The sequence below is a fragment of the Juglans regia genome, chromosome 2 (genome assembly GCF_001411555.2).
Source record: "Juglans regia cultivar Chandler chromosome 2, Walnut 2.0, whole genome shotgun sequence".
NCBI classification, from domain to species: domain Eukaryota; kingdom Viridiplantae; phylum Streptophyta; class Magnoliopsida; order Fagales; family Juglandaceae; genus Juglans; species Juglans regia.
The window spans coordinates 4,308,225-4,322,970 of NC_049902.1; the positions used below are offsets into that span (position 1 = coordinate 4,308,225).

Consider the following 14,746-nt stretch of genomic DNA (forward strand, 5'->3'; position numbering starts at 1 on the left):
TTTTGAAAAATGAAAGAAAAGAAGTTAAATAAAAATATTATAAAATTACAAAATTGTTTGAATATGATTTTTTAATATGATTTTTGTTTTAAAATTTGAAATAGATATATAATATTATTTTTTATATTTCGTTCAAAAATTTTAAAAAATTATAATGATTATATGAAAAAATTAAAAATTTCAAATTGTAAATTATTTTGTACTTGAGTGATGTTTGGAAATGAAATATTTGAAAATACTTGAGAATAATTATTTTTCCAAATAGGTCCTTAGTTTATGTATTATATATGTCTTTTATTTTAGGCTGCGTTTGTATGTTAACTTGAACTCAGCTGAGTTGAATTTTTTATGAATAGTAATGAGTTGAGTAGTGGAGAGAATTATGTAGGGACCATCTAAACAGAGTTTAAAGTATGTTTGGATGTTAATATGAGTTTAGTACTTTTTATGAAAAATTGAAAAAGGTTGTAGGTCCCACATATAAATATGTTTTAACTTAAAAAAAGTTGTAGGTCTCACGTGTAAAAATATTTTGAGTTGGGATGAGTTTAGTAATTTGAGAGTTGGATATTTAGATTTTAAACTCAACTTAAAGTTAGATTAAACTCAACTTAAAGTTAGATTGAAATCAACTGAGTTTGGAAACCAAACGCAACCTTAGGATGCTATTGTTGAGATACCTTGACTTTTTAATGTTTTCTAAATTGCTACATATACATCCATTGTACTTAGTTTCATTTGATTTGTCCCCTCCCTCCTAAATCATATTGAAATTATGGCCAAAGCTCATTTTTGAATGGTAATTAGTTTTAATGTATTGCTCTTTTTTTTCACTACTGTAATTGTTCAGAAATGATATCAATAGTCATAGAATATGCAAGTGACGCACACTCTTTTAAATAAATGTAAGTAGGTATAATACTCATATTAAAAAATTAAATTTTTAATAATAGATCTAATTCTTTTTTGAAAAAAAAAAAGCGTGACGCTTGCACAATGTATGGCTATATGTAATATTACGTGTAAGTGTTTTACATAATTTGCATGTGGAGAAAATTATTTGAAAAAACTACTCAACTCCAGCTTCATTTTTCAAGAGTGAATTGTTGAAGAACATCTATACACAAAATCTATGAACTCTCCTCCTTGTCAACAAACTAGGCTATATCGTCAGCTGTTTTTTTTTTTTTGGTCAATATTAAAAATACTTTGATTATTTTGATGTTTCAACTTTATTAGATCGTTGAGCTCATGTCAAGCCATGACGGTCGTTGTATTGCTGACATACCCCCAACAATATTCAATTACTAAATCGGAAAGAAATGAAACATATGCATTGAACACATTGTACTTGGACAGGTTAATTTGAGAACAAGTCGTAATTTACTTGTTGGTATTTTTTTAAGGGGTTTGCTATGTATCTGTCTACACTCGGCACACACTTCACATATTTTTTTTTTTTTTTTTTTACACTCAATGTATTGAGTGTGTGCCGGTGTAGGCAGATGTAAAAATTTTTCCTTTTTTCAATTATAGTATTATAATTTATAGTATTTTATTCAATATAAATACTTTAAGCTGTTTCAAAATATATATATATATATATATATATAAATAGTTTAAAGATGCTCAAAGATATTGTCTGCTTTGTTTCAAAAAAAAAAAAGATATTGTCTGCTTATAGAACTGGACGTACGAGACAGCCTGGCAATTGGTATGCGGTCCACGACAAATGTACGATGATGTACTTCACGTTTTAAGTACATAGTGGGCACAGAGAAATGTTGACGAATAGATTAAAAAAAAAAAAAAAAATCTAGAGTAACCGATATTTGGTCCTGATTTATTTATTTATTTTAACTTAAAAATAAAGAAAATATTTTTAATAATATTGTAAATTTTTTAAAAAAATATTTAAAAATATAAAAATATTGTTCTTCTTGAGACCGGTCTCATGCTACATCTGCTAAAAAAAAAAAAGGTCATACTAGCGGGCGCTTGTGTTTACATCGGGATACTGTTAATTATAAATTTTTTTTTTTAATTTTTTAAGTAGTTTTTAATATTCTTAATTATTAAAAATATATATATAATTTTATTAATAGTCACTTTCTTAACTATTAAATAAAAAAAATTAAAATACATTAGCGATAAGATTGAGCGATAAATTTAAAGGATTCCACTAACATTTAAAAAAAAATAAGTGTTAGGTATATATATAATAATGCAACGTATAGTTTAATGTAATATGTTAGATTTATTTTATAATAATTTTTTAATAAATTATATTAAAGTAAGTGAATATATAAATTTTTTTTGTATAAAATTTTTGTCTCCAATTGCGAAAAGTTTGGAGTAGGAGAGGTTAGTCGGCAAAGAAAGTAACATATTTGGGCACTCATGTGATTAGTTGGATATATAGAAAATAATATCTGTCAAAATCTTTATATATCAGGATTGGTGTGTTTGGAATTGGGCATAAAATATTGGTCAAATCTAAAAGCATAGCTATAGTCAATAGAAAATCTCATGATGTCTTACCTCTTGAGAGAGGCGTGAGCCAATTTCCATTCCTCTTCTCACCAACTTTGTTACGTACTCATCATTCTTACATACATATTAAATATCATATTTTTTATTTATTTTTTTAAAATTAATTAAATTCTTCTATTCATAATTTATATATTACTATATATTTAATAAAATAAAATAAAAATATGATTTGTGAAGATGATGAATATAATTTTTATATTCTCACACGTCAACATGCCCATATCCTAGAAATATTTTATTTTAAAAAAAAAAAGAAAATTATTTAACTCTAAATAAAATTTGAAAAAAACATTGACCGTTAAAAAACCGAAAAAAAAAAAATAGGTTGAGGTTTCAGTAGAAAAACGACTGCGTCTAATTATTACATTGCAATATTAATTATCTCGTTATATTTCAGTTTTGAGTAGTACTTTTCATGTCGATCGAGACTTCTTAGGACATCATCTTAATTGCCAATACACAAGCCAAAAAAAAAAACCAATGAAATATAATTTATGTATGATTGAAATATCGTCTTGATATTTTTATTTGTAAAAAAAATTAATCAAGATTCCAATTCATGTGCATGCATGCAGCTGGTTTGGATGCAGTAGTTTGTTATAAATATTTTTTAAAATAAATTAATAATTAATAATTTTATTTATTATTATTATTAATATTTTAAAATTTATTTTAGAAATTATGAATTATTTTGATAAGAGAGAATGAGACTGGAAAATTAATAAGCTTCAGCTTTTGCTTATAAGTGTCTACTCTAGTACACAACGTATTCAATAGTTTATAAGTGGCATTGATCATGCCCCTGCATGGTTGGGGTCCAAATTAAGGGCTGGGAGTTTGAATGATGACCCCCGACATCACAAAACTAGTTTTGTTGAGTATCTAGCTAAGATATAAATTAAATAATAAAATTTATATTTTTTATTATTTTATATATTTTGAGTACGTAATGATTTCATAAAATATCAAAATAAATATTTTGAGTTGAATTCCAACTCTACACTACTTTATCACATTAATTAAATATTTTATATGTTGGATTTATTGAATAAAGAAGTAACTATTAATGTATTGATATTTGTTTTATATTTTTTTAAAATATAAATAAAAAAAATTAAAAAAAAACATTTTTCCCCATCGCGCGATCAGCAGCCGCACTCTATTCCAAAAGAACACACATTGAATATAATTCCAACAACTACGCATTTTAATATGATTTAGGAGAACGAGGACAAGTCAAACTAAAATTAGGTTCGATATATATATATATATATAAAATATCTATCAATTTAAAAAACATAACGTGGGCACACAATTTGCCGGCTACTTTTGTTTGATCTCCTGTTTACAAGAAAATGTAAGATTGCTTGGTCGAGCTTGGAATGGGAAGAAACATGGAACGTATCTTTTTTTTCCTCGGCCAAAAGGATTTGGAGGGGGACTAGAGATGGTTTTTCTACCAATACCTGACCATAATAGTACTCAATCCGTTGGAGAGTCAGATAGGAGGGGTTTAGACGGCGAGAACCGCAAGTGCTCCTACAAGTCAAATTTGAGCCATAACTTGATCTCAGTCCCACGAGAACAGCAATGATTCATGAGCCAATAGGTTACTAATAATCATGAACACTTTCCGTTGCGGAATTCAACCCCAAGACTTATTTTCCACTGCATACCAAACTTATGGACCACTGAGCCACCACCTTTAGTGGTTGGACCGTTCCTTTCATGTATATGTATTTTTTATTTCAAATATATTGGCTTTTCGTTCTCCTTAGTCCTCCGATTAAATGTAACTAGACTTGTCATCAACTATCCTTATTTTATTAATATTTATAAATTTTGTATTTTATTTTATTTTATTTCAATATTATAATGTAGTAAAAATATAATTTGATAAATAATAATACTATAAAAAAATTGTTTATTTTTTTTATCAAAAATAATTATTTTCACCCTAAATAGTTATTATCCAAAATAATAAGCTTGTTCTTGGATGATCTCCCATAATTTCAATATGATTTAAGAGGAAGTGGACAAGTCAAACTGACATTAGGTACGATGGATGCAGCAATATTTTAATAAACACTTGGTGGAGGCGGCCTTCCAATTTTAATGGTTCTTTTTTTCTTTCGGTCCAAAAGGTAAAAACAATTGCAGTACTATCTCATGAATAATTCCAAAACAACCACACAATTCCGACAACAATAATTTTAATATGATTTTGAGGGACGATGACAAGTCAAACTAAAATTACGAACCATCGGATTTGTAAAAAAAATAAAAAAATGTGGCCCCACCCAATTTACCGGCTACTTTTGTTTGATCTCTTGTTTCCAAGGAGGAAATGGAAGATCGCTCGATCAAAGCTTGGAACGGACCTTTTTTTTTTTTTTTATACACGTATCTGTTCCAAATATATTGACCGCCAGCTGACCGTGAGTCCTCCTCCAATCAAATGGGACCAGACTTTACTTGCCATCCAAGACAACCGCCTTTAAATTCGACGCTACAAGTCCATGGAGGCTTCATACCAAATTACCAGTTAGTGTACTTCCCTCGATTCCCACACAATATTCTCAATATACGTGTAACTCGATCTCGAACATCCATCCCCTCCGGTCTTTTCAAAAAAAAAACAAAATAATCCCACAGTGTTGGCAACACCTATGACTCTGTTGTGGGCATCAGTGACCTCTTCCTTAACCAGCATCCTGCTTCTGTGGCCAATCTTTGAACGATCTTGTCCTGATGGCCTTCGACGATACTTTTATAAATATATAAGCATAATAACCGGCTACTTCAATCCCTACATTGATATTTCGTTCTCTGATGTCTCGGAAGTTTGGTTCAAGAGTAGCGATGCCTATTTAACTGTTGAGACTTACCTCAGCAACAAAGCTCCCAAGAGTGCAAAACGACTCAAAGCTGAGCTGGGAAAAGATAGCAGCAAAGTGGTTTTGAGTCTGGATGTGAATCAGAGAGTGATGGATGAGTTTCGCGGTGTCAAGATTTGGTGGACGTCAAACAAAGATGTCAACACATCAAGATTCTCCGGTTATCCCAACGAGACCACGATGTCGTACATGCTCACGTTTCATAAGAGATACCGTGACCTAATCGTTGAGTCATATTTGGAGCATGTTATGAAGGAAGGGAAGGAAATTGGTGTGAGGAATCGGCAGAGGAAGCTCTACACGAATTGTCCTAATGACAAGTTGCCATGGTACATGAATCGAAGCCTGTGGAGTAGCATCTTTTTCGAGCATCCAGCTAACTTTGAAAGAATCGGTTTGGATCCAAAGAGGAAGCAGGAGATTGTTGACGACCTGTTGACTTTCAGTAATAGTAAGAACTATTATGAAAAGATTGGGAAGCCATGGAAGAGGGGTTATCTTCTCTATGGCCCTCCTGGGACAGGGAAGTCAACGATGATTGCAGCAATAGCAAACCTGTTGAACTATGATGTCTATGATCTTGAGCTCACAGCAGTGAAGGATAACACGGAGCTGCGAAAGCTTATGATCGAGACTACTGCTAAGTCCATCATCGTGATCGAGGACGTCGACTGCTCACTTGATCTTACTGGTCAAAGAAAGAAGAAAACAAAGAAATCTTCAGATGATGATGATGAGAACGAAATTCCCATGAAAGGTGCCAAGGAAGAGGAGAAAAGTAATAAGGTCACACTTTCTGGGCTGTTGAATGTTATAGATGGACTGTGGTCGGCTTGTGGGGGAGAGAGACTGATTATTTTTACTACAAATTATATGGAGAAGCTGGATCCTGCACTCATAAGGAAAGGTAGAATGGACAAGCATATTGAGCTCTCTTACTGCAGTTTTGAGGCATTCAAGGTGCTTGCAAAGAATTACCTGGATCTTGAAAATCATCCGTTGTTTGACACAATACAGAGGTTGATCGGGGAGACGAAGATCATACCTGCTGATGTTGCAGAGAACCTTATGCCAAAGTCGTCATCAGATGATGCAGATAAATGCCTATCGAAGTTGATACAGGCTCTTGAGCAAGCAAAGGAAGAAGCAGCAAAGAAGAAAGATGAAGAAGAGAAACTGAAAGAGGAAGAAGCGACAAAGAAGAAAAATGCAGGAGAATTGAAAGGACTAAATGTGAAAGAAGTAGCACAGAAGAAAGAAAATGATGAGGTGAAAGTGAAAGAGGAAGATCAAGCAGCAAAGTGGAAAGATGAAGATGTGAAAGAGGAAGAGGAAGATCAAGCAGCAAAGGGGAAAGATGAAGATGTGAAAGTGGAATAGAATGAACCAACCTATGGGCCGGAAGTGTTCGCCATGACCTACAAAAAAAAAAAAAAAAAGGTATTCTGGCTCCATATTTCCTATGTGTAGTGTGCATGTGGTGTTTATTATTTCTCGTCCAAAAAATGTGTGTATATGTATATAGTGTGATCATGTGTGATGAATTTATTATTTGATCTAATGTAAGTAATTAGTGGTTGTAATTAATTAGCTATATTGTAATATTAGAATTTAAAATTGTTTTCTTGTAAGTAATAATATTCCTATATATATTACAAACTGTACTAGTACTTGTTCTTCATTGCCCATGCAAGTACTTAAACGTACTCCTGTTCACTTTTATCAATACTCGAAATTTTCGCAATTAATTAATCGTCACTAATGATGATCTTCATGAGGATCATCTGTTGATCACGTATTTAGGATAGTACGTACCGCGTACAACATCATTAATAATGTTTATACATGGCGGCCAAGATCAATTATTGGGTAAGTAATTTAATTAATTTACGAATATGAGACAATACTGGAGGTAGGTGTTCAATATTAATTAGATTCAGTCCAAATATATATACTTGAAAATAAACCGTCCGACAAATATGAGACAATAATATTAATTGAAATAATCGAATTATCTTTTATATTGGCTAAAAAAATCAGTACTGACCATATAGCTGCGTGGCCTATCTACTTGAAAATAAAGGATGATCAGAAATTATTGTATGAAGAAAGAAGCGGGAGTGGAAGATCGCGGCAAAATTTCTTCGCGGCAAAATAATTAAGAGTTGATGTCAACTCAACTCATTTCATGATGTAATTATTTTATTTTTTTAAAATTTTTATATAAAATATAATAAATAATTTAACTTTTTCAAATATTAAAATAATAATAATAATTATAAATAATATTCTAACAATATTTAATTTAATTTTTAACTTTAATCTCAACTCATCTCATCTTAACTTACTATCCAAATCTCACCTAAATTACAAAAAGAAAGAGAAAGAGAAATACATTAGAAAGAGGGACAATCCCAACAATTAGGAGTGTAAATTGATTCGGTTTGGTGATGGACTGAAATTTGGTTCATCATTTTTCCAGGATCGGGTTGGACCGAATGTAACATCCATCGGGATTGGACCGAATCGGTAGCTGTCAGTCAGGCCCAGTTTGGTCGGTCCTTTTGTAGACCCTAGGACTGGACCGAATTTCATCGGTTAATATATTTTGGGATCGAGATCAACCGGTCCAGAATTTGTTCCGGTCTGGTCGGTTGCCAATCTGAACCGAATTATTTGTGTGAGCCATCGATCGAGAGAAAATTATTCTTCTGAAAACACAAACTCATTCATCCAATCTACCCACACCGTCGCACGCCATACGACTTTCACACCGGTAAAGCCCCTTTAGACCAATGCACCGCCAAACCAAGAGATCCCTTCATATTGTTGGTCGCACGAACACCATCTAGAATCAGTGCACTGCTGCCCTCCAAACCGGAGCACACCATCGTCCTCCTTGTTCAGCGACGTCTTCATATGTACAATTTACATGGTTTTGAGATAACATTTTTGTATTTTATTGGCGAATTTCATATGTTTTTTTCCCTATTGTTTTGAGAAATTCTTCTGGGGATAATATTTTTTTGCCTCTAGTTTTGAGAAATTCTTATATATGGAGATTACAGGTAGACGCACATAGAGTAATTAAATTCTTAGCTTCCTTCTCTGTAGTGAATTTTTTCAGAAACTTATTGAAGCTGCCGAGATTTTATTGGTGCAAAATTCTTATGCTCAATGCATTAATTGGATTGAATCTATAATTTCAATCATTTGAGCTCCAATGCTTTTTTTTATGGAGTTACCTTTGACCAATACTCTTGAATTAAATTGATGAACCCAGCGTGAGATGATGCCAGGGCTCGCCATTTTTTTTCATTATCTGCCACTTCTTGTCCGCAATTTGCAAACCATAAAAAGCACTAGGCCAAGGGATAAGTTATTGTGGGAGGTTGACTATGAGTCCAAATGATTCGAGTTCCTTTTCTTAAGAAAGCCAACTTGATCAATAAGTTCATAAACCTTATCAACCCAAAAAGATAATTTCTAATCACATATTAATTTCAATATATGCACTAAGATCCTGGATTATAATAAGAATTACTCAAGAAAAAGAAAGCATCTTCAAATTTGGAGAGATCCCACTTGGTTAGAAATTAATGGGCATATCTTAATATTTTACTTTAGCTCTAAGGCTTTACCAAACTAGAGTGACTTCTATGTTGTAATATCATATAACTTTTGTGACTTCTATGTTTTGGCAGTGTTATTTTTATTGATTGATTTGAAATTATTTTATGTTGTAATGAAGGATCTTATGTTGAGTTCGTATAGGGAGAAAATTGAGATAATGATGAGTAGAAACTGTCCAGAAGTTGAAGATAAAAGCATGCTCCAGGGTGGTTTAAATTGAATACAGATGGTAGTAGCCTAGGAAATCCAGGATCTTCAGGGGTGGGTGGTATTATTAGAAATGATCAAGGCCACTTGGTTCATGCTTTTAATTATTATATTGGTTTCGGTTCTAATAATAGAGCAGAGTTGTTAGCGCTGTTACAGGGTCTTAAAGCATGTGAAAATCTAGGGATTATTTTTGTGGAAATAGAAATAGATTATCAAGTGGTAATCTCTTGGTGGAATAGGCGAAGATGTGGTGTATGGTATTTGGAAGATTTTTGGGAGGATATGCTTGTTCGTTTGGATTCGATGGTTTGCGTAGTTAGGCACGTTTATAGGGAATGTAATAAAGTTGCTGACTGGTTCGAGCGAAGTGGGGCAGCTGGTCTTAATATGGAATGGAATTTTGTTGGAGATTTGCCTAGGATCCCTCGAGGTTTACTTCGATTGGATAAACTTGGTTTACCATCTTTGCGGTGTTGTTAGAGTTAAGAATCATCTGCTGTTTGGTTGTTGTGTTGGTTTGGTTAGCTTTTATTGTATATGCTTGTTGGGCTAATGGTTTTTTTTTGCAAGTGAGGATTTGTTGTTTTTTTTTTTTTCTCGCTAGAAAAAACTAGGTTTTTTTTTTTATACCTGGTTTCGGAATTTTATATTGTATCTCCAGGTATTGGTATGTAACCACGATTTTCTTCCGCCATAAGTGAGGGTTTATTAATAAAATCGAGACGGGATCACTCGTGGACAGGTAATTCTCAACTCTTTATCAAAAAAAAAAAAAAAAACATCGAGGCTGAAATTGTGGAAGAACAAAGTGATGTGAATGTGAAAGATAGAGTGAATGTAGGAGATGAAGTGGATGTAGGGGATGGAGTGAATGTGGAAGCCCAAGTAGATTGATTGAATGTGGAAGATGGAATGAATGTGGGAGATTGAGATGTAGTCAATGCGATTTCTAATTCCAGTAGTGGTCTTTTTGAGCCAATTGTTGGGAAGGAATTTGATCAGGTAGAAGATGCCCAAATATTTTATAAGGTGTATGCAAGATGAAGAGGTTTTGCAATAAGGATCAACCATACTCGATTATTAAAAAAGGATAGAAAACTAATTGGAGTAGAGTATAGTTTCACAGCTACACGCGTAATCCCATTCTCCAATCCGGCCCAAGGCCCAATTTCCAACAATTCCAACACAATCAATATTTACAACAAAGATAGCAGTTTACAAAATATAAATACAATAATTTATTTATAAAACTGGAAAATTACATACAATATTAATAAATATAGAAAATTACATGCACACGAAGATTTGAAATAATCTAAAAGATCAAGCTAAAGGAACAATTGTACAAAGCAGCGGCACAACCACGGCACACGGCAAAAACCGTGCCCAACAGCCCTCACAACTCACGGTTTGGGTTGAAATACAAGCTCAACGATACACAGTTGCCCACGGGGATAGACAAATAGCCAAGGTAAAATAGTACACCACCATTCGGACTCACCAACAAATCACCACACAAACACAAATCGACTAAAACAAGGAAGGAAAATAAATCTCGGATCCTCCAAAATTTGGTGATGCTGTGGCCTATTAATAGGCCAAAGTGGCGGTGGATGGTGTTGTGCGTGGCGCATAGGTAGACGAAGGGGAAAGTCGGCAGCTCAAGCCGTGGAGAAGAAATGACTATGGCGTGGACAAGTGGCACGGCAGCTAGACAACAGCACTTCGAAGGGCAATTCCGCACGACACGAAGAAACCCATGCAAGCTGGAGGTGGAGAGTGATGGCCGTGGGGAGTGGGACGCACGACAGCAACCTTTTCGGAGCCTCCACTAATCGACACCGAGTGAACATGCAAGAAGGAGGTGGAAGAATGAGGTGGAAGTGGAGGATGACTTTCGGTATTTGCAGAAGAAAAGAAGAAGAAGAAGAAGGAAGAAGAAGAAAGGAGTGGGGCGTGCGGCGCAAGGGGAAATAATATGAAACCCTAATGGTTTCTCTCCCAAAACGGCGCCGTTTCAGATAAGTGGGGGGTTTGGGTTCAAAGCGCACGGGCTGGGCTCATCAGACTGGGCTTCGGGCGCACGGGTTGGGTTATCAAACTGGGTTGGATTCGGCTAAACGGGCTGGGCTGGATGCTGGGCTTCTCCTCACACACAACACAATCAAATAAAACACACACACACAGCCCACTAAAACAAAACACTACAAAAATATCAACAATAATATAAATAAAAATAGCAAGAAAATAAAAACTCAATTTAAAACAGACCAAAATAATTAACAATAAATAATTAAAATAATACAACAATTAAAATAACACAAATAAAAATAATAAAAATAAAAACTCAACATACCAAAATAAATAATAAAATAACACACTTAAATAATAAAATACCAAGAGTATAAACAACATAACACATTAAAATAACACAACAACTAGCAAAAATTGAGATCTCACAAAGAATATTTCGCAATTAATTAATCATCACTAATTAATGATCTTCAGGATCATCTCATCTTCACGTACGTATTTAGGTAAGTACGTACAACATTAATATTCACTTCTGCTAGTATAGTCGCCGAATGTAAACGGTTGAGGTCAGCTGATATTTAAATAATAAAAAAAAAAGAACGAAATTCTTTTTGGATTTCCTATTTGGTGCTCGACCTCAATCTCCTCTTCGGCTAGTGTTTTTCCTTCTTTTACGACCCATTTCCTCTAATCACAATCGCACCCTAGTCCCACTCCATCCCATCAATTTCATTGTGGTCAAATTTTGATTCGAATTGATCTTAAGTAGTTAAACCCCTATAGTCTCTACAAATCTCTACAGCAAAATCGATACTCTTATTCTGTTTTGTAAAGAAACAAATTTTCCTTTAAGCCCTTCAAGGATTTCCATTGGCACGTGGAGCAATATTGCCAAACGAGCTATTTCAAAGTCTCAGAGTTTTGTCCTCAATTCCCACTACCTCAGACTGGTTCATAGTTTTCTAGGTCGTACCTAGGACCTGATCTTCCCTGTAGAATTCAGATTTAGGCCCTCGGAGTTTAATGCTTGCTGGGATAATGGGTTTCCGGAAATGGGTTATCATCGACATGATTAGTTTTTTTCACATGAGGACTTTATATGGAGGCCAAGTTTTGGAATTAGTGGGTTTTGTCTCAGAGGCTATGCGAGTTCTAAGGAGGAGGCAGGTGAAGATTGAGACAAGAGGCGTGGGAACGTGTGCAAAGGAGTATAAGGTGCTTTTGATGGACATGTGCGCGAAGAAGTTGGCCTCGAATTTGCCATATATGAAGTCGTTGTTTCTTAGTTGGTTTGAGCCTTTACGGGACACCATTGAAAAGGAGCAGCAGTTGTGCCGGAAGGTAGTAGCAGTTGTCCCGATGAGTCGAGGAAGGGAGCTTCGTGCAGAAGGAAACACAGAGAGGGAGAATGGGGAGGGAAACTGAAAATGTGAGACTGAAAATGTGAGCTAAATGATAAGGGGAGAAGAAACGGGTTTCGGATTTCAAGTTTTGAACCAAACAAAACAAATCGTTTTGTTTGATGCCATGTCACCCGTTTGCATGCCGCTTGCACAAACCGCTTGCAACAAGCGTTTTTCTATTGTTTATACAGCCCAGAAAGTGTGACCTTATTACTTTTCTCCTCTTCCTTGGCACCTTTAATGGGAATTTCGTTCTCATCATCATCATCTGAAGATTTCTTTGTTTTCTTCTTTCTTTGACCAATAAGATCAAGTGAGCAGTCGATGTCCTCGATCACGATGATGGACTTAGCACTAGTCTCGATCATAAGTTTTCGCAGCTCCGTGTTATCCTTCACTGCCGTGAGCTCAAGATCATAGACATCGTATTCCAATAGGTTTGCTATTGCTGCAATCATCGTTGACTTCCCTGTCCCAGGAGGGCCATAGAGAAGATAACCCCTCTTCCATGGCTTCCCAATCTTTTCATAATAGTTCTTACTCTTGCTGAAAGTCAACAGGTCGTCAACAATCTCATGCTTCGTCTCTGGATCCATACCGATTTTTTCAAACTTAGCTGGATGCTCGAAAAAGATGCTACTCCACATGCTTCGCTTCATCATGTACCATGGCGACTTTTCATTAGAACAATTCGTGTAGAGCTTCCTTTGCCGATTCCTCACACCAATTTCCTTCCCTTCCTTCATAACATGCTCCAAATATGACTCAATGATTAGGTCACGATATCTCTTATGAAACGTGAGCATGTACGACATCGTGGTCTCCTGGCGAGGAGTATAGAAGGATCTTGATGTTTTGACTTCTTGTTTTACCGCCCACCAAATCTTAACACCACGAAACTCATCCGACACGGTTTGATGCGCATCCAGACTCAAAACCACTTTGCTGCTATCTTTACCCAACTCTGCTTTGAGTCGTTTAGCTGTCTTGGGAGCTTTGGTGCTGAGGTAAGTCTCAACAGTTAAATAGGCATCGCTACGCTTAGGGGTGTAACCGGTCCGGTCCGGTCCGGTTTTGGACAAAATCTAGGACCGAACCGGTATGTACCGGTTTTGTATTTTTCAAAACCGATTACGCCCCGATTACCCTCCTAAACCGGTACTTCCGGTTTTACCGGTTTCCGGTCCGGTCCGGTCCGGTTTTCCGGTTTTTTTTAAATGTAAAAAACATATAATAAAGTGTTAATTCTTATTATAAAATATTATTAAAAATTTAATATATATATTATGCTTAAAGCATTTGATCAATTAAATTTTTATCTTTAAGATTAAACTTTTATTTTATAAATTATAACAACATTATCTTATATATAATTATATTAATAACATATGATCAAATAAATTACAAATGTTCATATTTAAGATTAACATTTTATGTTATTATTTATAAATTATAATATAAAATTTTTTCATATATGATATATAATTATATATATTATATATAAAAATTTAACATATAATTATATATTATATATATAAATATTTTGTATAATATATAAATTAATTTTTATATATTTTTTTTCCAACCGGTCCGGTTCGGTCCGGTCCGGTCCCAAAAACTACGGAACCGGAACCGGACCGGAACCGGCCGGTTTTCATAAAATAGGAACCGGTTCCGGACCGGACTGGTTCAAAACCGGACCAATCGGTCCGGTTCGGTCCGGTCGGGTCCGGTTTTCCAGTTTCTCGGTTTAAATTTACACCCCTAGCTACGCTTGAACCGATCTTCTGAGGCCTCAGAGAATGAAATATTTATGTAGGGATTGAAGTAGCTGATGATTATGCTTGTATATTTATTGAAGAATTCTCGAAGCTCTTTAGGAAAATATTGTGGATAGAGTGTCCACAAAAGCATGATGCTGCCTAGGGCAGAGATCACAGATGCCCACAACTCAGTCACAGTCGTTGGCAACATGATTGTTGGTTTTGTTTTCGTGGGGAGGGCTAGTGGGTTTTT

General features: G+C 34.6%; 1 protein-coding gene and 1 pseudogene across 1 annotated transcript; one reads left to right on the forward strand and one right to left on the reverse strand.

Annotated features, from left to right (window-relative positions):
• The first annotated feature begins 4,996 nt into the window (after positions 1-4,996).
• LOC108999258 (AAA-ATPase At3g28580-like) lies at positions 4,997-7,067 on the forward strand. Its single transcript, XM_018976124.2, has one exon. The coding sequence runs from the start codon at positions 5,223-5,225 to the stop codon at positions 6,828-6,830; it is 1,608 nt and encodes a 535-aa protein (XP_018831669.2). The 5' UTR covers positions 4,997-5,222; the 3' UTR covers positions 6,831-7,067.
• Positions 7,068-12,906: 5,839 nt separating this feature from the next.
• Positions 12,907-14,704, reverse strand: LOC108999127 (annotated as a pseudogene).
• Positions 14,705-14,746: the final 42 nt, after the last annotated feature.

Coding starts and splice junctions, on each gene's coding strand:
- LOC108999258 (XM_018976124.2), top strand. CDS start 5,223: ATGACTCTGTTGTGGGCATCAGTGACCTCTTCCTTAACCAGCATCCTG.